This window comes from Harpia harpyja, chromosome 7, assembly GCF_026419915.1.
Source record: "Harpia harpyja isolate bHarHar1 chromosome 7, bHarHar1 primary haplotype, whole genome shotgun sequence".
NCBI classification, from domain to species: domain Eukaryota; kingdom Metazoa; phylum Chordata; class Aves; order Accipitriformes; family Accipitridae; genus Harpia; species Harpia harpyja.
The window spans coordinates 14,831,113-14,852,305 of record NC_068946.1 but is presented as its reverse complement, the minus strand read 5'-3'; the positions used below and the strand labels follow the sequence as shown (position 1 = coordinate 14,852,305).

Genomic DNA, 21,193 nt, shown 5'->3' with positions numbered 1-21,193 from the left:
AATGCTGTGTTTGGACAAGATGGACCAGGAGGGGCCAGAAGAGTAATAGCCCCAGTTTCAGTTGAGGTCATTTCCTTGCAGCAGAAGCAAGCACGTAGGCTACATTTGTAGTCTGAGCTTCATTTGTAGTGTTGTTGTTTTTGGGGGGGGGGGGGGGGTTGGGGTTTTTTTTTTGAGGGGTGGCTTCAGGGCCTGTGCCAGATGCTGAGTGCCCCACTGTTTATCTGGGAATGATGAAGCTTCAATGAAGCTGTGTTGCTCTTCTGCAGCACCTGCTGTTCAGCAGCAGTTGAGTGTTTGTGCTTTTTTCTCTGGGCTCTCAGGGTCTGTGTGGGACTGGTGGTTGCAGGTGCTGTGCAAGGGGCCAAGAGCAAGGTTGCTGGGAAGATGCTGTATAGTCTGACTTCATGGGTAAGCACAAACCCAGGGGTTTGAAGCAGTTGCTTCTTAGTATAAAATTCAAGAAAATCCTCTCGCAGAGAACATGTGAGCTATGGAAATGAAATTACTGACTAGCATTTCAGTAATGTCCTCCTTTGTTTTCTGTAGAAGGATAAAGCATGGGTCTGGTGATCACCATGCAGTGAAGGTGTAGGTCTTAACAGAGGGGAAGGATCTTGATTACTTTTAGGATGTCTAGTTGGTAGGGAAACTGAGAATTAGGGAATACATTTTAAAAATGAAAACACAGATCATGTCTGCCTGGTTGTAACAAAGCTTTGTTGGAAAATAGAGTTGACCATAGCAAGGTGGAAACCACTGTTGTGTATAACTTTGTACTTTTTTAAAATCATTTTACAGTCTGCTAAACTACGCAAGTTGCCGCCCTTTCTCACCATTTCTCTCCTGAGATTTAACTTTGACTTTGAGAAGTGTGAACGATACAAGGAAACGAGCTGCTATACGTTCCCTATCCAGATAAATCTGAGGCCTTTTTGTGAGCAGGTTTGTACTGTTATATTTGTTATCGGTTCTCTGCTGAGTATATAGAAACTTTATCTCAAGGCCAAGTTCTCTTTTATTTTGCATTTTGTCAGGGCAAGGTATTCGAGAAACTTTGTGGGGTTCTCCTCTGTGCCTGATTCCAAGTTTTTGGAATTCCAATTTGTTTCTGAAAGACCACTTTCTAACTGAGTGGGAAATACCTTGTAGCTATATGGGGGGAAAAGGTATAATAATGACCTAAAACTTAACCTGATATTTGTTTGAAAGGAAGATTATCACCTGGATATTGAAATTCATTTTTGCATTGTCATTATCTGATAATGTCATGTATAAATTTTGCTATATATGTTTCTTGTGCCTGTAGTTATTTCATTTTTCTTAGGAATCTGTCTTTGCATTTATATATATGTATTTTGATTATAAACTGAGCTATACCAGTCCTTGATGCCAATTTTTGATCGTTAAAATATGTAAAGAATATACTTAATAGAGGCACTGTTCTTGAAAAAGAAATTTTTCTGATCGAAATGTTGCAGTGCAAGCTTGGAAATTTTTCAGTGTTTGCATTTGAGGAAGTCTTTTTTTTTTTTTTTTTTTTTTCCATTTGGTTTGTGTATATAGATGTGTTGCTTGTTTTTTCTCTAGTCTTTTAAGCAAAATAAGCCTGGTTATGAACAAGCAGGTTGAGCTGTTCTATTATTTTCATCAGTATGTCATTATTTTAAATTTTTAATTTCTAATATTGTTCAGAATCATGCTTAAAAAGTTGCTTAATTAAGCCTGTGCCTTGCTCCATGGTTTGTGTCAGTCTGTACTTGTGTTCCCCAGCGCTGAAAAGCCATTTCAGTCTCTGCATGTGCGAATGCACAGTGAGAAATATCTGAAGCTATGCTGATGGTGTAAAACTGTCCTTGTATGAAAGACTTACTGATATATATTATTGTTACTATTATTGTTTTTCTTTTTAAAGACTGAAATGGATGATTCAGAGTACATGTATGAGCTCTTCTCTGTTATTATACATAAAGGTGGCTGCTATGGAGGACACTATCATGTTTATATCAGAGATGTGGATGAATTAGGAAACTGGCAATTACAAGTAAGTCCTAAAGGTTTTTCTTCCTTGCTTGATATGTCTCATTTTTCAGAAAAATATTAAGAGCTAGTGGATGAAATGTATATCCAAACTAATGAATATTTTAGCGAGGCATTTGGTCTCTTACCTTATTGAGAAGGCTAGTTTTCCACAGTATGTGATCTCTATCAAAATTTTATTGCAAATTTTAGCTTTCCAATCTGCTGAACTATCTCACTTTACTGGGCTCACTTTTTCTGTCCCAAATGAATTAATATCTTTGCTCAAGACTAGCACAGTTATTTTAGTGGATGACGCTGGCTGGCTGTAAATAATGCAAATGCTTTTTCCGTTAAAAAAACTGATAGTGGATATTATGTATGACAATATACAGTCAGTAGCGGGTGGCAGAGGTAGCTTATCAGAACTTCCTTCACACTTCTAAATTGTGCATGCTAATGTTAGTACAGACGATAATCGAAAACCACTAGTTGTGTGTGAAGCAACAGTATTTGTGAGTCTTTTATTTTTCTTATACAGGAAGAAGAAGATAGGCTGATTGAAGATACGGCTTTAAGAGATAATGAAAATGCCAAAGAAGTAGAAAATCCATTGGCAGTGTTGAAAGGGATTTTATCAGAGGTATGGTATGTGATGAGTTTATTGCTTTGATATTGATGTTTGGGAACATAGAAGAAGGGGTTAGTGTATGCAAGAGTGGGCAGGTTTAGTTGTACAGAACTCTTCTGAACTTATTGTGAAGCACATAACCTGACTTTAATACTAATAGTGGCTCTTCATACAGAAAATGGCCCTTTTTGAGTATTTCTGAAGTTGCTTACCTAAGCTGTTGCAAAAGGTGAATTTTACGTTGTTTTATTAACAAACAGGAGTGATTTAACCACTTCAGAATTGGCTTCTTTGTGTTGATCCCTTGACTTTTGTAGCCTTCGTTATCCTTGGTTTTGTATTTCTCTGTAGGAAGAATCTAAACAAATCCCCGTGGATCAATTAGGGCAGAAATTATTGGAGAAAAAAGGGATGTCCTGGAATAAGAAATACCGAAAACAGTATGGAGCATTACGAAAGGTAATATGCATGTATGTTAGGTTTTTTTTTTACTATTAAGATAACTTTACATTTATATTCCTATTGAATAGTCAGTAGGATGGTAATTGAAAATACTGGCCCTTGGACTAGCAAGACAGAGCATGTGTAAGAGAGGTTTGTAAGATAAATTAGTAGCCTGGAGAACATGGACAAGATTCTAGAGGGATTGTCTGCCTGAAAGCTTGTATCTTTTTTTTCCATCTATATGGTTGGCCTATAAAAGAATTAACCTTACCTGCTGAACCTTGTTTCACTTGTGTCTGTGGATGAAGCTGCAACAACACTACTACCACTTGAACACAGAAACACTGATGAGAATTAAAGAAGAAATACAGTACCTCTTCACAGTCATAACAGAAATGAGGTTTTGAAAATGTATGCCACTTTTTGGTTGATAAGGGCATATCCATAAAATTAACACTTCCAGTAAAATCTTGTCGAGTAGTTTACTGTATTTTCTAATGCTTTAAGGAAATATTTGAGCGTTTGTGTTATAGATATGTGGAAAATTGATGTTTGACTGTTTTTTGACTAGAACCAGCAATGCGGTTTTCACAACAATTATTTAAAAGTAATTGTGAAATCTGAATATGAGTCTTCCCTGGAGGTAGATGCTTTTCTGACTTTGACAGGGAAGTGATAGAAACAAGTTATGAGCAACCCAGTATTAACCATTTCAAAGTTTGAGTGCTATCGTGAATATTACTAAAGCTGACTTTTCACAAGTGCTGGATCTATACCAAAAGCACATTGATCAGTGCAATACTTGCCTTATTGAAATAACTGTAAATTGTTTTACGCTTTTTGAAGTATCAAATGAGTTTCTGATTACGGTTGAAACTGAAATTCAGATTTTGGGGGGTTGTTTTTGTTTGGTTTTTTGTTTTTTTTTTTTTTTTGAGGGGGATTGGGTGGTTTGTGTAGTTTGGGGGGGGGATTGGAGGGTTGTTAGTGTCCAACCCGTCCCTCGCCATCTCTCAAGAGCCGTGATTTTGTTTTGTGTAATTTGGACACTAATCTTGTTTGAAGTATCTGCATACCGCTAAAATGAAAGTAGACAACAGAGTGGATAAGCTGGGTGAAATGGAACGAGTAGGTTTTAAGTTCTTGAGCTGCCACAATGAGCAGCATTAATTTGGGTAAGGTACAGCTCGGCAGACCAGAATGGAGCTCAAGATCCCCGTCTGGTAAATACAGAAGGGAGCAATGCCGCAGATACTAGGGTGTGGATGTAAAAGGGCTAAACTAGTTGGGATGGTACTGTGTGTCTGATAAAGCAGAAGCTTTTTGATTGGCATAGAGTATCGCTCCTTATGCTACCTTTCCCGGAACAGAGAGTATGCACTCGTGAGAAGTGTTTTAAAGGACTCCTGTGTCTCAAGCAATCCTTGAAATTCAGAAGTTAATCTGATTTAATTCTTAGTGATGCATGTATGTTGAAAACAATTCTTTTGCAATTTCTTGCGTGGTAGTTTGAAATTATATAAGAAATGAAGCGAGCAACAGCATATAAAAAATCAGACAGATAAGTGGTGGTAGGGCAATTACATTTTCTGTCTAAACTGAGGAAGTACGTGAGGAAGTATCATAAAACCAAGTTTGAAGGGGTGGGGTTTGTGTATCAATTTGAGAATGAATCAGGTGAAGTAGCTAATGCAGGTTGCTGTATTTAAAACTGAGTATCTTCTTCATCTTGTCCTTGCTTTCCTTTTAGTATTTGCAGAATCATCCTCACATATTTCAGTTCAGTCCTGATGAAAATAAGGTTGGTCTGAAGGAAAAACACAAGCTCCTGTTTAAGTCAGATTCTCAAGGACAAGGTCTCCAAAGCCCTCCTCAGAAGAATGATGTCCAGTGGAATTCAGAAAAAAAACCTGCAAGGCTAAGGGACAGTTCTGGTTGCCATTGGTTTGATCTGAATGATTCAAAGGTCCAGCCAATCAAGGAGATGGATATTGAGAAACAATTTCAGGGTAAAGAGAGCGCCTACATGCTGTTTTATCGAAAATCTCAGTTAAAAAGACCGCCTGAAGGTACACAAAGCTCATCGTGATATTCTGGGGGCTTCCTTCATTGGCAGTTTGTTTTCTGGAGGGCAAAGGGCCTTTCTGTCCTTTCCAAAAGTTGAAGATACAGTTTTCTTTCTAGTGCTCATTTGAGGAAAAAAAAAAAAAAAAAAAAAAAAAAAAGGGTGGGTTAACCAAGATACACAGAGGTTACCTCCTGGCTGTAGCTGACACTAACATTTTTCTAGTACGCTTCACAAATACCAGCAGAACATCTACTGAAACAGATACACGTTGTTGCTAACGGCATTCGTGTATCATTTTCCCCAAGGGAAAGATTGATGGGAAGAAGTAAAAGCACTTGTTTGTTCTTTGTATCATCTTGCGGTTTAATTTTCTGTGTTACGAAAGGATACAACATTATTGCTCTGAATTTTCAATGATTACTTTACTGTAATGTCTCATCTTGATCACTTTTATTGTTTGCCAAAACACATTTTAAGCAGCTGAGGCCAAACTAGCCTATATTGTTTGTTGCAGCGCGAGGAAATCCAAGGTACCAAGTTCCTGAACACCTTCTGAATGAAATGAATGCTGCTAATACTGAGCTGCAAAAAAAGAGGTATATTAATGTAACTGTACCAATCTCTTAAACAGCATTCTTTATCTGCAGATCTCCAAAGTGATTTAAAATGAAAGAAACTCATTGAGTAGAGCCAGATACTAAAATGACTCAATGTCATAGAGATTAATTGAGGAATACAACTTGTATGTCCAGATTCTGCCTTCTACTGGTTCCCTGCCTCCCTGTTAGTGGTGTAACTAGGTGTTCTACAAAATTTCATGGGAAACTTACTTACAGTTTAAAATTGTACCTTTTTTTGTGAAAATCAGGGCAATTCTGGAAGGAGGATGGAATATGTTATCATAATTATGTTTATAGAGGGAGTTCCCCTTTGGGAGAAGGGGATTGACTTGCTTTACTGTGAAACAACAGATAAATGGTATCCTTTGCCAGAAACTTAGAGGAAAGAGATAGTGGTATTCAGGTTGGTTGAAACTCCTCCTTCTGTTGAGGAACACACAGAACTGATGATATGCCTGAATCACAGTAAAGCTATCAAAATACAGACACACACACGAGACACAAGTCCTGTGTGATATATCTCCTTTGTGCAAATTTCACTCCTTTTATTTTTTAAATGGCATATTTGCTGCTCTGTTTAGCTAATAGAACTGCATAAAGGTATAAAGGAGGAAGGCATAGCTGTGTCTGTCCTCGCTCAGTTTCCATGCAGTTTTTCTGTCTGCATTTCAACAGAGTACTGATCTGGAACACAGCCTGCAAAAAACTACAGTCTCCATATCCCTAAAAATGAAGTTTGCCGTTCTGTTTAGAAAGGTAGAAGCAAGGTGTAGAAACACACAGAACGTACTGTTATAGTGCTTATGTGGAGGATGTCTATGCTAGCTCTGTATTGTACAATGTGTAAATCACTGTCATCTTTGAGCACCTCTTTGCATACCCCTTGATGGAGGGGGGAATGTGACAGTGAATTTAGCCATGAGGGTATCAGTTCCAGGACAACTGCACAGAAGCATCTCTGCGATAAGCTAGCCATTTTGGGGGTGTTAAATTCACTGGTTTATTATTGTGTTATTCTTTCAAAGAGCGGAATGGGATTCAGCAAACAATGGCATTGATTTACATCTCCATTTGAGCTCATGTTATAAATTTCACAATGGGGCTTTGCATCCTTCGCTTACTTGGAAAGAGGGTGTTGTGGATTTGACTATTGATAGAAGAAAAACGCTAGGAGACCTTCGACAATCAGTATTCCAGGTATTTGCTATGTTAAATGAACTCAAACACTTCATTATCACTTGAGCCACAATAACATTTACAAATGTATTTATGCTGCAATTTTTATCTCAGTTAGAAATTTTCAACAGTAAATATAGTTTTAGGGGGCTAAAAACTACATGTGTTTACAGGAGGAAACATTAGTTTGAGGTCTGTTCTCGAAGTGTTGAAGAAACCATGAAATTGATGGGACATTAACTATGTAGACTTTAAAGCTCTCATAAGCTAATAATTTATATTTGGGCAGCATGTACATGGACATGGATTGACACTTTGCAGAACTCCAGACTTACTCTTAACATTTCAGTTTGTGACAGATTTGTCTTTGTATTTTCTAGGACCTAGCTGGCCTTAAAAGGAAATAATCAGAGTAGTTTAAGAAAAAAGAAAATTAGTTAAAGGAAATATTTATCTTAAGTCTTGAAAGTGTTATCTTTGCATTTATTCTCTACTTTGTTAAAGGAATATGACAATTTATAGAATGCTTTTTCATAGATATCTAAATCAAAGCTAACTCAATGTCAGGAAACACTGCTTTTCCTGTACCTCTGTAGCTCTACCTTGCTCTCTACCTCTCTCGCGCGCCATCTCCCCCCGCCCCCGCTCTGGCCACCTCTCGCTCTAGCACCCCCTCGCGCCCCCTCGCTCTCCCCCTCTGGCTGTCTCGCTGTCGCTCGCGCCCGCTCTCCCCTGCTCGCGCCCGCTCTCCGTCTATCATCCATATCTGTCTGTCATCCATATCTATCTATCTGTCTATCATCCATATCTAATTTATTATTATTTTTTTAATTCTTCCCGATTAGATGTTGGAATCTTGGGAAGGGGACATGATTCTCAGTATTGCCAAGCCTTTACCAGCAGGACTGCATCTTTACCAGATACTTGATGGTAAGACAAGGCTTCCATATAAGGCTTCCATGTTACTTATATGTTGTATTTACTGCAGACATCGAGGATTTCATATGTAAAACATCTTGGAGACATGTATTACTGAACACTCTTCAAGCTCAAACTTACATGCAAGTCCATTGCCAAGTTGTTTAGGACACTCTTATGAGTGAAATATGAAGAGTTTTGATACCTTTATATGTAATCTTTGTTGTGAAATGCAGTAAGACTGCAGATCTTATGCAAGTTAAATGTATTTGCTGACAAAAATACCTCAGTCTGTATTTTGACCTTGATTGCTTATGGACGTTTGCTTTCATAGTATTTACCTAGTAGGTAGAAGAGAGGGTAGAAGAGAGGAACCAGGGTGACATCAAAGAAAAATGTAGATTAGACCTAAGCTGAAGTAGGAATTTTTGTAAAGGAAAATGCTTACATAGAGAGTACATTAATTTATTAAGAGTACATTAGTATTTTAAAATCATGAGTTCTGTCTCCAGCTTTGCATTGTTACGCAATTATAGGTGTTAGTCTTCAAAAGCCTTTTCAGCCATTTAAAAATTTTATAGCCTTTGTGGTCTGTTTCAGAAAATTAGGGTTCTACCAGAACATAACCCAACTTTCCATGATGTTGACGTCAAAATACAGAGGCACTCATAGCTGCTGTAAATATTCCTCCAGACGCTAGAACAGTTCTTTAAGTGACAGTGACTTAAAAAAACTGAATCTGACTTATGGTAGGAAGGTAAAAGAAACTGCAGCATGGGCATTAGTATTTCAAAGAATGGGCTTGGAATGTACAGTATGTGACTCGTTTATTAAATCCAACCTTTTTATTTTAGATCTATTGATTTGCTCTTAAACTTTATGTAGATAATCCTGACCAAGCAGCTTTGCCAACTGCTAACTTGGGCCTCAGTTTGCAAGGGAAATTGAATTGAAACCTTTGTGCTGCAGCCCTCTTTACTCAGTGAGAGTGCTGTAGGGGTGTGTACCCACTTGTGTTGCTCTTGCTAGATGAGTGAACCCTATAACTTACCCCCTGTAAATGCTGAACACACAGCAGCTTTTGTAATGATATGCTTGAGCCAGAGTAGAATGTGCCAGCATATTTCAGTTTAACAGCTGACCCAACTTTTGTGGGGGGCAAGAACTTGATGATTTGCTCCTTTTTAGGAGATGAGCTGACACTGGATGGCATTGGGCTGGCTGATGGAGCAGACGTCTTTGTGTGGAACGGAAAAGAGGTAGAAGAACCAAATACCCTCTCTCCTTGTCAGTGTCTGGAGATTGCGTCTTACCTCTTCAGAAGTTTTGGAAACATTGATCTGTTCTGCAGATGTGCTACTGACATACCAGCATTAGCTTTGGGGACACCTCTTCAGCCTCATCTAGGATACTAGGTTTTTACAGCTTGTCAGTAGACCTTGAGGGATGTATGTTGTGCTGCTTGATAAAATTATAAACAGAATTATAGTATGCAGAATGCGATATGGTCACATTGATGGTGCCTGTAGATATCCAATGCCAGTTACATTGGAGTGTATTCTGAAAACATCTGGTGCCTCTTGGAAGGAGATCAGTTGATAGTAATGCAATAACAAAAACTTATGCCCTGTGGCCAATCATTCCATATATAAAATTAGACCTGTCAATGACTACTTCTGTGTATGGTCTCCCTGAAATACTGTGCTCCTTTTCTAGTGTTGCATCTTCCTTCTTAACATTAAGGCTTCTGCTTAACTTTCAAATACTTGCCTCAGCGGTTATGTAACACAGCATTTATTCCATCTCTGTAATGGAATAAAATTTTACTTTTAAAAGAGTTTTGTCATAGAAGTATACATTTTCTTTCTGATTTATCAAAAAAAACCCCCCCAAAACCTAAACCAAACCAGAAGAAAACTTCTAGTAACAGAGTCACTCTTGTCTTGATTGTACTTATGGTCTTCACTACTCCAGCTTTCTGTGTGATTAAATTGTCTTCAGCAAGGAACTATATTCTTTGCCTAGGTTGAATATCAGAAAGGCCAGATTTTAAAATCTCTTTTGATCTGCTTCGGTCACACTTTTGGGTAGTTCTTTAATATCCTGAGGGGCTAAATTCCTCTGTTAATCTGATGGAGACCAAGTGTCCACTGGTTTCCCTGCTGCTGTTACCGATATATTTACTATACATGCAGACTTGGAACAGACCTTAGCATTATGTTTTCTTTTCCCAACACCCTTGAGTTACTCTAGTTGTTTGTTCAGTAGGCATTTGGTCAAAGGTGGTTTATTTCTAATAAGGAGAGAGGGTCCATCTCTGTCTCAGTAATTTTATTGTTGTCATTTATTGCTGTCCAGTCTTTTCTGTATTTTATTGATCACCACTGCATAAATCTTGCATTCCTTACTTCAGGTTGGTGGAACAAAGGTCATGACAGGTGCTGATCATGAACCTGTGGTCATAAACGTTCTTCGTTTAGCAGAGTATAACGAAGGAGGGAAGGGTCAGCATTTCACAGAATCGCAGCACGTCTTTTCATGCAGCACAAAACTGGGTGATCTGCGCAGAGCCTTAGCACCGTCAGGAGGAATCATTCTAAAGAACGGCTCAGGACCAGATAAAGAAGCCAAGAACTGGGAAGTCTTTCTTGAAGAAGATATGAAGGAAACAGTGAAAGGTGTTGGCCTGATGGATGGATGCTCAGTACTAATCTTAGACAGCCATGACCAGAGGTAACCATTTTGATTACAAGTCTAATTAAACAAAAAAGCAATTTTGGCAAAATCATTTCAGTTAAAATTATGCTAGCTGTATATATTCTTTTAACTACTTGTCACTTTGAGCTTTTTAATTCAAGATAATGTAATCTTAAGTTTTGGAGATCAGGTGCTTATCAACTATTAGATATTTCTTTGCTCTTGAAGTGCACATATAGTCACATCCTTTGACTTACACTTGTAAAGGGGAAAAACCTAGGGAGAACAACTTGTGCCCAGTGTGCTGGCACATCTTTGGCATAACCTGAATTTCTGAGGCTTGAGCTGCGTGGTTCACTGAGGGACTTGGTGGGATGAGAGAACAGAGCAATATTAGAAGAGTATGCAGCTCTGCTCAATCTGCCAGTTGAATCTGAAGTTGCCAGGGGCAAATTTCTGGTCTCGTTTTGTTTCCCACTGTATAGCCCTGAGGTTAGGTTCCCGTTTTCAGAGACGTGTATGTGCTCGTTACCTAAATTATGACTTCCTAGTTAAAACAGTAAGGAAAAATTGAGATTAAATCAAGCAGTGAGAGGGTTCTACACCAAGGACTGTTTCTGTGTTTATATACGGTAGCAGAAAGAGAGAGAAAATCTCAAATTTTTACTTATAACTAGGTATGCTTTTACAGTATTTTTCCAGAAGCCTTAAATCCAGCCTCAGAAAGTGACTTCAGACTCTGAAGTACCTTCAGAAGCTCAAGTCCCATTGAAAGCCAGTTACCAAAGCATAGTTTTTACTGGTTTACTCAGTAACCAGCCCAGAGGTGCCTGGATGCTGCCTGAGGCCTCTGACTCTTACTCTGTAACATGCTGTCCTGGTTTCAGCTGGGATAGAGTTAACTGTCTTCCTAGTAGCTGGTACAGTGCTATGTTTTGAGTTCAGAGCGAAGAATGTTGATAACACTGATGTTTTCAGTTGTTGCTCAGTAGTGTTTAGACTAATGTCAAGGATTTTTCAGCTTCTCATGCCCAGCCAGTGAGAAAGCTGGAGGGGCACAAGAAGTTGGCACAGGACACAGCCAGGGCACCTGACCCAAACTGGCCAACGGTGTATTCCATACCATGTGACGTCCCATCCAGTACAGAAACGGGGAAGTGGGGGGGCAGGGATTGGCCGCTCGGGGGACTGGCTGGGTGTCGGTCGGCGGGTGGTGAGCAATTGCACTGCGCATCATTTGTACATTCCAATCCTTTCATTATTGCTGTTGTCATTTTATTAGTGTTATCATTATCATTATTAGTTTCTTCTTTTCTGTTCTATTAAACCGTTCTTATCTCAACCCACGGGTTTTGCTTCTTTTCCCGATTTTCTCCCCCATCCCACTGGGTGGGGGGGAGTGAGTGAGCGGCTGCGTGGTGTTTAGTTGCTGGCTGGGGTTAAACCACGACACATGCCATCACTATTAATGACCTAGGCATTATCACTTTATTTGAGAGCTTTGGTATTTAGCAATCTAGCCCAGACAATGTGTAGTTTTCCTGTCTTTGACCATCTTTGCACTGCTCATTTTTGCAGCTTCGTGAATATGTCAAGTGGCAATTTGACTGCTTTTACATATGACATCAGCTGGCTCCAAGTTAAAAACTTCTGCAGAACACAAGATGAAGAGAAACATGTTAAAATTACTGCCACTGTTGAAACAGTAAGGAGTCTGATTGTTCAGGGATATAACACAGGCTGTTTCCCTGAAAAGCTTGGCCAGTGCACTTGGGCCAATTAATTGGATTTAGTGGATTTAGCCTTGAGGCTGAAGTTTTTCTGTGATGAAAATAGTGTGCAACTCAGAGTTACTGTTACTGGGATACTTAGACTAGTGTGTAATAAGACTGTAGCATGGGTAGCTTAAACCAGTGTAGTGTACATTAGTGTGTTTTAGTGTGAAACAATTTTCTCTTTGGACTGTCCTGTAAATGTATGTTTGTTGAGGCTATGTCAGTAAACAAAACCTAAAAGAGGAGGAAAGTATTATTTCTTGCTTTCAACATAGGATAGCAAAAAATGCTGGTTTTCCCCAAGGGGTGGGCTTTTCTGGTACCTTTTCTGCCTTTTAAGTTATTTCTTGTTACAGAAAATAAGAAGTACTACTTAGTTTTGCTCACAAAATTACTATTTGTGAAATATTAGTCTTCTGGTAAAACCAAATATTAAATACCACTTTCTTTTCTTTGGAATACTGTTTTTAAGGAAAATTTCCACAAATGTGTTATGATACCAGTACATTTATTTATTATATATATTCGGTAAGATAATGTTAAATGTATTCTCAGCTGTATATAGTGTTAACAGGAATAAGAACATAACTAGGATGCATTTCAAGTGAAGGCTGTCTTTTGTGGACTGGCATTTGAACAGCAGGTGTGTTACTGGCATCCTGTGTTAGAGGTGTTAATATTGCTTTCTTTTAGGTGATGTCTGATATCAAAATGAAAGCAATACGGGAGTTTCAGCTAGAGGAGGAGCTAGGTAAGTGTTCAGCTGCTTTACTTTTAGATCTGATAATGTTAGAATTTACTGGCTGGCATCCTGCTTTTTGCATCAGTCTACTCAAAACAGCAAATCCATTGCTCTTAAGAGGTTTTTGGGAAAGGAGGAGAGCGCAAAGGACTTAAAATTCATCTAATTCTGAAGAAAATTACTATTTTTCCTAGCTTAAAAATGAATCAGTGTAAGTCTTGATTAAAATACATTTTATGAAGCTCTTACTTTTCAGAAGCTGTTTGAGTAGGAATAATCATGTTGCTTTACTAAAGTATTACACTCAGAATTGAAGAATTTTTTTTTTTTTAACCTTATTCCTTTCTTTAAGACACTCCAGTTTTCTTTCTTTGAAGTTTTTGTTGATGCCTTTACCTTTGGAAGCACTTGGTTGGTTTTGTAGTATTACTGATTGTGGCTAACAGCTGTCTTCAAAAAGAAAGTAATCTTTCACTGAAAGGATAAAAACTAAGACTGTTCATGAAGTCTCTAGGAATCTCTCTCCAGTTGTACTTTTGATGTAATACCTCCAGAGGGAGGCTTCTAAGATAAACCTGTTGTCATTAATCTTAAATACGTTCTCTGTCTAAACTTCTGAGCCAAATTTCTTCTTATTTGACTTCCTTAATATATCCATCTCTCTTTCCTGCCCTTTTTGTTACAGCAAATGACAGCTGTCTTAGACCTGTTAGCGGAAATGGGAAACTTCTGTCTCCAGGTAAATTTATTTAATCATCATTCTGTAACAAGTTCAATTGGGAGACTTTAAGCTTCCCTTTGTCCTCTCCTGGGAGAACTACACACACATAACTCCACTGATTTCCATACTTAACTGAAGCAGTTGTGTGGGGGTTTTTTTCCAGTTTTACTGTTTATTAGCAGTACCAATACAAAGGTAAAACTTAAACTTAAGTGTTCAGCTTGGTTTTGTTACTTGCATCCCTAATGAGTAAAGCTGATTAGTAAAGCTGTTGTTTATCGACCACTGGCCGTATGCTTCAAGACTGTGGGAATTAACAGAAAATTCTCTTTCCCATATTTATTTTATAAATTGAAAAATCTCTACATTATCTGTTTAGAATCATATTTAATACATTTACAGAGCAAATTTCTAGATGTTCCAGGAAGCAGAGTCCTTGTTCCATGTGTTTCTAACTTATATTTCCTGAAACAAAATGGACTAAACATATTTGTTAAAGTTTGATGCGTAAGGTTGGATTTCAGAACAGCTTGAGCAGCAGACTTGAGTCCTGTGGTGATGGAGGAAGCACTGTTTACTATGAGAAGGCAGCTTGTGTCTGTGGTGTATTAAGCCCACTGAATAACATGTGGATTTCTGCTTCCATAAGAGTGGAGGAACATGTTCATGCCATAGCCTACTCTTCGGTTTACAGGAGCATGCAATACCCCCTGTCACTATATAACTGTGCTCCTGATGGGCAGTGTTCAGCAGAAAAGGACCCACAGCTTTGCTTTTGCCATTATTGGGGCAGTGGTGAGAAACTGAGTGGATCAGCTTTGTGCTTGCTGGGAAGTGTTTTCTGTATCTTTGCTATTTTGCTAATATATTGCATTAGTAAAACATGGCCAGGAAGCCAAGGAGAGATTAATTCCTCTCCATTCAGCGCTTGTCAGACAACACCTGGAGTATTGTGTCCATTTTGTGGGCTCCCCAGCATGAGAAAGAAGCCCTTGCAACCCGGAACCAGTCCAGAGGAGAGCACCCGCAGTGGTTTGGGAGCTGGAACATAGGAAAGAGGAGGGAAGCTGGGTTCTTCCAGGCTGAAGAGGAACAGGCTTGGGGGAAGGAGGAGTAATTGCCATCTTTAACTCCTTAACATGGACCTATAGAGAAGGCAGAGCCAGATTCTTCTCAGAGGAGCACATGGAAAGGATCAGAGACAGCAGACACAAGTTTCAGCAAGGAAAATTCCAGCTGGTGGGGGGGCGAGGGGGCAGTATTCACATTGGGAGTGGTCAAACAATAGACAGGGGGCCCTGGGAGGCTGGGAGATATCCATCCCTGGAGGTATTCAGAGCTTGACTGGAAAAAGCCCAGAGTGAACTGATCTGACTTCAGAGCTGGTTCTGCTTTGAGCAGGGATTTGGACCAGACAACCTACAAAGATCCCTTCCAACCTCAGTTCTTCTGTCTCCCCATATACAAGGGGGGGTGGGGAGAAACCATTATACAAATGTTGCTTTGCTGTCATCATAGGAGGTTTACAGATCTGATGTAAACACTGTGGAAGTGAAGTTCTCTAAATGTCACTGAACATTTTTATCTTACTCTAAGGAGCAGCATAATAGAACAGATATTTTCAGGAAGCAGCAGCTTATGATGTTCTCATCATAACATCATTGGTTTTGTCCTTCCTGAAGTGCCTGAGGATTATACTGTCAAGGAAGCAGAACTGAAAATGGGAAGCTTGCTAGGGCTGTGTCATGGGAAAGCTCCAACTTCCACTCAGGTATAGTAGTGCTGTGACTGAAAAGAGTCTCATGCTCCTTTGATACTTTGTTTACATTTCCCAATATTTCATGTAGTCCTCTTTTTACTCTTGTAATGGTTGTAAACGGCATGGAAAAAATGCTTAGTGACACTAAGAATTATACATATCAGCATGAAGGCTCACACCATTTATCTCAGTTGCAGAAGGCCAAGAGCGTATATATGACCAGTTAATATAGCTCATATGATTAATGGTAAATCGTTTATCATTTGTCTGTGGTTGTCCAGCTTCTGTGCTCTGATGTGTGTGTACTTTTGTAAAGACCATAAAGTAAGAAAAGGGGGATATTGCTGTTGATATCTATGAGTTATAAATATGCAAGAGAAAAAATAGTTGTATATTCTAAAGATCAGAGTGCTAGCAGGTTTTCTCTCTCATTTGTAGCAGACATGTACAGATGGTTAAAGAAGCTCTACTGATGGCCATAAGTCAATTGCATATGCTCCTCTGTCCTGCTTAGATTGTTTACTTTAGCTCAAAGTAGTTTCAGTGCTTTTTGACTGATGGCAGGCTTGCAATAGCTGGTATATGTGTGTGCATTAGGGGGTGTTATTTCACAGTATTTCCATACTTTAAATATGTATTCTGATAGCTTATACTTGCTTTTTTAGCTCTTCTTATATTTTATTGTTGGGAGTGACCAAAACGCAAGCCCTGAGATGGAGATAGTTGTGGAGGAGACTGCCTCTGTCAAAGAGGTAAGTCTAGCTGCTTTTAAAAGCTTTTGTCATGCCTAGGTCAGGTCTGTTGCTCCAGGAGAACTTTGCCTTATAACCATGTGTCACTTCAGGTCACCAGGAGACACCAAGGCAAAGGAAGTGTTTCAAATTCAAAAGGCCAGCGGGGAAGAATGTCTTAATCTTTCACCAATTAGTAAAGAGACATCCGTGCTTTTTTCCAAGAATGAACATAACCTGGCTGCTTCATGCATGGCTAGCCACTCCTTTTATACACAGCAGTCCTCAGAATGATACACAATTATGGCAGAGCCTGCCACAATTTCTTGTAGTTCATCAAACTCTGAACGCACAGAATTGGAGTGAGAGGAGTCAGGAAGAACTGTGCGCAGAGCGAAGGAAGCAGTTGTCAGTACTGCCAATCCAGACTTCTGGCTCAGAGTGCCAACATCTACGAGTAGTGACTGGGAAGCGTTGAGTTTGCAGGTTTGATTTCTAAAAGGTGCATCTTCAAACTCTGGAACAGAACTTGTTCAAGTAAAGCAGCAAACTGACAGCAGAGTGTTTTGTTTTGTTTTGTTTTTTTAAGTTTGTAAAAGCTGACTCACCTGACATAGTAAATTTCTTGCTTGAAAACAATCTCATACTTGAAGAGATTAATACATAGCTCAAATACACCATGTCTATGTAATTATATTGGGTTTAGGAATTGACCAGGAATCAGTTGCTCAGTTTTTATGTTGGCAAATTCTAGTGTAGATTTGCTGAAAACTTCGTATTTCCCAGCCTATGCTTTGAGACAAGTCTCACCATATGTTTCTTTTTTCAGTGTCTAAATTTAATGCTGGAAAAATCTGGATTATCAGGTTAGTTGCATTGTTATTTAATGATTTTTTTTTTTTAAAGGAATTTCCAGATTTCTAAGACAGCTCTTTCTACCCTAAAACTTAGAATTTGTAAGTTTGTTACAATGGTCTATGTGTCACTGTAGTGTGAGGAGGGGAAAGAACTGTAAACTTGCAGTCTTACTCTGATAAAAACTGGCTGTGCAGTTCCTCTTGATAATCAGTTTCAAGCTTTCTATTTAATCAAATTATGGGAAAATCCACAATTCCTAGACTATTTGCTTGGGTGCATGTGCAGGTGGAGGTGTTTGGCTGTTTTGATAAGATTTGCTGTTCTAGTGGGAACCACTGCATGAGATTAACTATAAAAAATAGGTTTTGGTCACTTTGCAAAAACAAGTTATTCAAAATGAGATCACAGTTTGGCCATTATTTGGGAATCTGAATGGTAGCAGTTACTTGTTACTAAGCTTTTACATGAGTATTAAGGGAGAGATATAGGCAGCACTAGTGTGACACATGAATTTCCTGGCTGAACATCTCTTTTTGTTGATGCTGATGGGGGGGAAGGAGGAGAAGAGGCTTGGAGTGGCATTGTTTTCCAGCTTTTGTTCTAAACATTCATTGAATACTGAATGTGTGTTACAGTGGAGTGATGGCTGCAAATTCAGCCATGCTCCAAAACCCATAAAAGTGCACCTGAAAGACCTTATTGTCAGAATATACATTGAGTAGCCCAAATGAAAATTAAATAGTGTGCCCTTGTGTACATGTACATATGAGTTGAAGTAGTTAATAATGTCTTGAAATAAACTTAACCTTTTTCATTTCCCTATAGTGTAGGTTTACTGCCAAGAAACAATGGTTCTCTTTTTATTGCTTTATTTTATATTACCATTTTTGAACAATTGAATTTGACCTTGTGTAGAGATTTGTGATCTGACTGCTCTCATTCAAAGAAATGTCAGACTTCAGTGGATTTTTATGTTCTTGCTGTTTAAAAAGACTGCAAGTTTGGTTTGGGTCTTTTTGCTTGGGTTTTTTTTTTTTTTTTCCTCCATGGAATTTATTGATGAGATTCCTTCTGGGCCTGAGTTTTTTTAGTTATGACAGTCAAATTTTGCACCTTGCAAAGAATAAAGTGGATTTTCATCAGTTATTTTGGTCAAATTAAAAAGTTCAATTGTATTTGTTCCTTCTGTAGCTGGTGCACTTTATATATAGGTGATAAATCTAAAGTATTGTAGTTTCTGGACTACACCATCTCTTTTTTTTTTTTTTTTTTTTCCTCCAGCATGAAGTCTCCTGGTAGACAGTTGGGGAGGGGAAGTTAGATTTTTCTTTACAGTATAGTTTTCATTTTAATGAGCCTGTCATTGATTCAAATAGTAAATTGACATGGGAATTCCTTCGCTTTCCTCTTAAACCAGGGAAATCAATTAGGTAGGTGAGAAGGAGACACTTACACAAATAAGAGAAGACCATTTCCAAACAGCAAAGTGTTTCTGGCGTCTGGGGAAGGACTTGAAGGTGGTACTTCATTCAATTTGTCAGAGCTTTGTTTAAAAAACAGACAAAAAACAAGCAAAAGAACACCTTAACACTTATTAAGAGTTTTGTGATGTTTTTTTGAAACAACATTGTTGGCTAACTAGTTTTGCATACGTATGTTTTTGGTTTTTTGGTAGGTGACAACTGGCATTTGAGAAGGATTGACTGGTGCTATGAAGCAGGGGAAGCATTAAGTCAGGAAGTAAGAGCATCCTATTTTTGACTTGAATCATGCAGTAGTTTGTGTACTTCATTTTTGTGTAGAGACTTTCCCTGAACTGCATTAAAGCAAATGCGTGGGGGGTTTGTGTGTGCTACTTTAGTACACACATAGTTTTATTTTCACGGGGCTTTATGAAGATAGTGTTGGGATACCTATGGTTAAAATGTAAATCTTGCGCACCTGCCTCTTGTGTTCAGGGACTAGGATTAAGCCATATCCACATAGCTTTTTCTAAAGTCTAGGCTTACCATGCATTAAAGATACATCTACAAAGAAGCATGAGGAGTCAGTTGGACAGCTGCGCAGGTGCAAAGGAAATCCACAGCTCAAGGGGATGCTCTGGAAGGACTCCTGCAGAGCAGACTCCTGTAGGTGCAACACTTTTTTGCGTGCAGCTGCAAAGCTGTCTCCAAGCAGTGGATGTTAAATGGGTATTTCTGTGCTCTTTGGTGGAAAAGCAAAACACCTTGGACCTTTGGCATGCATGGCTTGAAAAACCACCAATGTATACTTTAGGAAACAAAGCACAAGAACATGTAGACTTACAAGGGTACTGTGCTTTCTTTTCCTACAGAATGCCACTCTGAAGGAACTTAATGTTTGCAGTGGAGATACTTTGGTTGTAACTGAAGGAAAACTTCCAGCAAAGGTAAAATGAGCGAGATGGTGTTCTTTAGTCAGTTGACAGTGTCTGGAGACTTGGATATGATAGTTGTTTCTTTTTTTCCCTTGCTTATTTTAAAAATACTTCCACTGGAAAAATTCTGGTCGGCCATAATGAGCAATGCTTTTTGTAGTTTTACAGCTTTTTTGATTTCAGTCAATGCTTATAATATTCTTAGTCTGTCTATATTTATTCTTCTTTCAACTTCTGTAGCAGAAGGCTTTCCCATTGCAGCTTCTTTGCCTAGAAGTGTGTTAAGGTTAACAGATCTGGAGGAAGTCAGTATTTCTGGCATGCAAGGTTCTTGCAAAGGCACAACTTGTATGCTACTACTTCCTCACAAAATGATAAAAAAAGAGGAGTTTAAGCGTTTGCCTTCAGTTCAGGTTTGTACTGAGGATGGCGTTTGAAAATGGCCCTACCGGGAGATCCTCTTGTCAGCGATGGTTATACAAACGGAAGGATTCTGTGCTAACAAACCTCAAGCAGTATCACAGGACGGTTAGGGTCGGAAGGGACCTTTAAAGATCACCTAGTTCCGATCTTCCACCAGATCAGGTTGCTCAGAGCCCCGTCCCACCTGACCTTGAGCTCTTGCAGGGATGGGGCATGAACAGCTTCTCTGGGCAACCTGCTCCAGTGTCTCACCACCCCCGTGACCAGAGGCCGTTCCCTCAGCCTGCCCCAGCCCCTCACCGCCTCCAGGGCCCTGGGCTGGGCCCACAGCCCGCGCACCAGTGTCTGTCCTGGACTGGGGAGACCAGGAGGGGACAGAGGAGCCCAGCTGCAGTCGCCCGAGTACAAATAAGAGAGGAGGAAAGCACCTTTACTGCTCTTTTTCTTGCTTTATGGGGCCTTTTAAAAATGGGCGGTAACCAAGTCTTGAACAGAACTCCTAATGAAGCAGCTAGAAGGGACCCTAGTGCTGAAGGCCGGCCCTTCTTCCTGGCAGACCTGTGGTGGTCTGCTTCTGCAGGGGAAGAGCTGTCTCCCTGACTTCTTTGCTTGATCTGTCGCTGTTCTTTGTGCACCGCCGCGGAGGGTCCGGCCTCCTTCTCAGGCTGGGCCGATGGCAGGGCGCTGGGCGGGCGCTCCTGCGCTGGTGTCGGCGTGCTGTCACGGAGGGGAGGCCTGGTGTAGTGGTGCCAGGGGAGCCATGCTGGAGGTGGATCCGCTTCCATCGGCTCTTCTTGGTCTTCGGGTGGACCCACCTCCGTGGGCTCCCCACAGTCAGCCCGTGCAGCTGATAGTGCCTCCCCTCTGACAGCGCCTCCTCTTCCTCCTCGCTTCCTGCAGCCGTCTGTGCTCTCTCCGGCTCATTCTCTCAGCCACCCGCCTTGCTGCTGTGAGACCTCTTGGTACCAACCGCTCTTGGCACCAACCGCTCTTGGCAGGAGAGGGCCTCGAAGCTCAGAGTTGTGGGCCAGCTGCCGGGGTCCCCTGTTTACAGGGCCCGGAACAGAAGGCAGTGAGGCGGCTTGTGACATCAGGAGGCCATGTGATGGCGATGCATATGGCCACATATGTCTGTTTTGGGAGTTGGGGGCCTGTGGCCTGAAAGATGCCCTGATGTGGGAGAAGGAGGAGGGTCGGAGGGGCTGAGAGCCCC

At 40.0% G+C, this 21,193-nt stretch overlaps 1 protein-coding gene across 9 annotated transcripts in view; it reads left to right on the top strand.

Moving 5' to 3' along the window:
• The window catches only part of USP40 (ubiquitin specific peptidase 40), a 40,399-nt gene that overhangs the window by 9,693 nt on the left and 9,513 nt on the right, over nucleotides 1-21,193 (top strand). For 6 of the 9 annotated variants that reach the window (XR_008235932.1, XM_052792025.1, XM_052792020.1 and 3 more), the window contains 18 exons: nucleotides 802-945; nucleotides 1,916-2,044; nucleotides 2,561-2,662; nucleotides 3,002-3,109; nucleotides 4,845-5,163; nucleotides 5,677-5,758; nucleotides 6,808-6,979; nucleotides 7,804-7,888; nucleotides 9,065-9,135; nucleotides 10,290-10,609; nucleotides 12,152-12,278; nucleotides 13,042-13,099; nucleotides 13,776-13,829; nucleotides 15,494-15,582; nucleotides 16,236-16,322; nucleotides 17,131-17,167; nucleotides 18,835-18,899; nucleotides 19,495-19,569. Coding sequence is in view for 8 of the 9 variants with exons in the window: in XM_052792025.1 (XP_052647985.1) it covers nucleotides 802-945; nucleotides 1,916-2,044; nucleotides 2,561-2,662; nucleotides 3,002-3,109; nucleotides 4,845-5,163; nucleotides 5,677-5,758; nucleotides 6,808-6,979; nucleotides 7,804-7,888; nucleotides 9,065-9,135; nucleotides 10,290-10,609; nucleotides 12,152-12,278; nucleotides 13,042-13,099; nucleotides 13,776-13,829; nucleotides 15,494-15,582; nucleotides 16,236-16,322; nucleotides 17,131-17,167; nucleotides 18,835-18,899; nucleotides 19,495-19,569 (2,124 nt within the window). In the remaining variant the exon portion in view is untranslated. Of the gene's footprint in view, nucleotides 1-330; nucleotides 412-801; nucleotides 946-1,915; nucleotides 2,045-2,560; nucleotides 2,663-3,001; nucleotides 3,110-4,844; nucleotides 5,164-5,676; nucleotides 5,759-6,807; nucleotides 6,980-7,803; nucleotides 7,889-9,064; nucleotides 9,136-10,289; nucleotides 10,610-12,151; nucleotides 12,279-13,041; nucleotides 13,100-13,775; nucleotides 13,830-15,493; nucleotides 15,583-16,235; nucleotides 16,323-17,130; nucleotides 17,168-18,834; nucleotides 18,900-19,494; nucleotides 19,570-21,193 lie in introns of those variants that run through there. The other 3 variants (XM_052792028.1, XM_052792023.1, XM_052792024.1) reach the window with 3 other exon arrangements.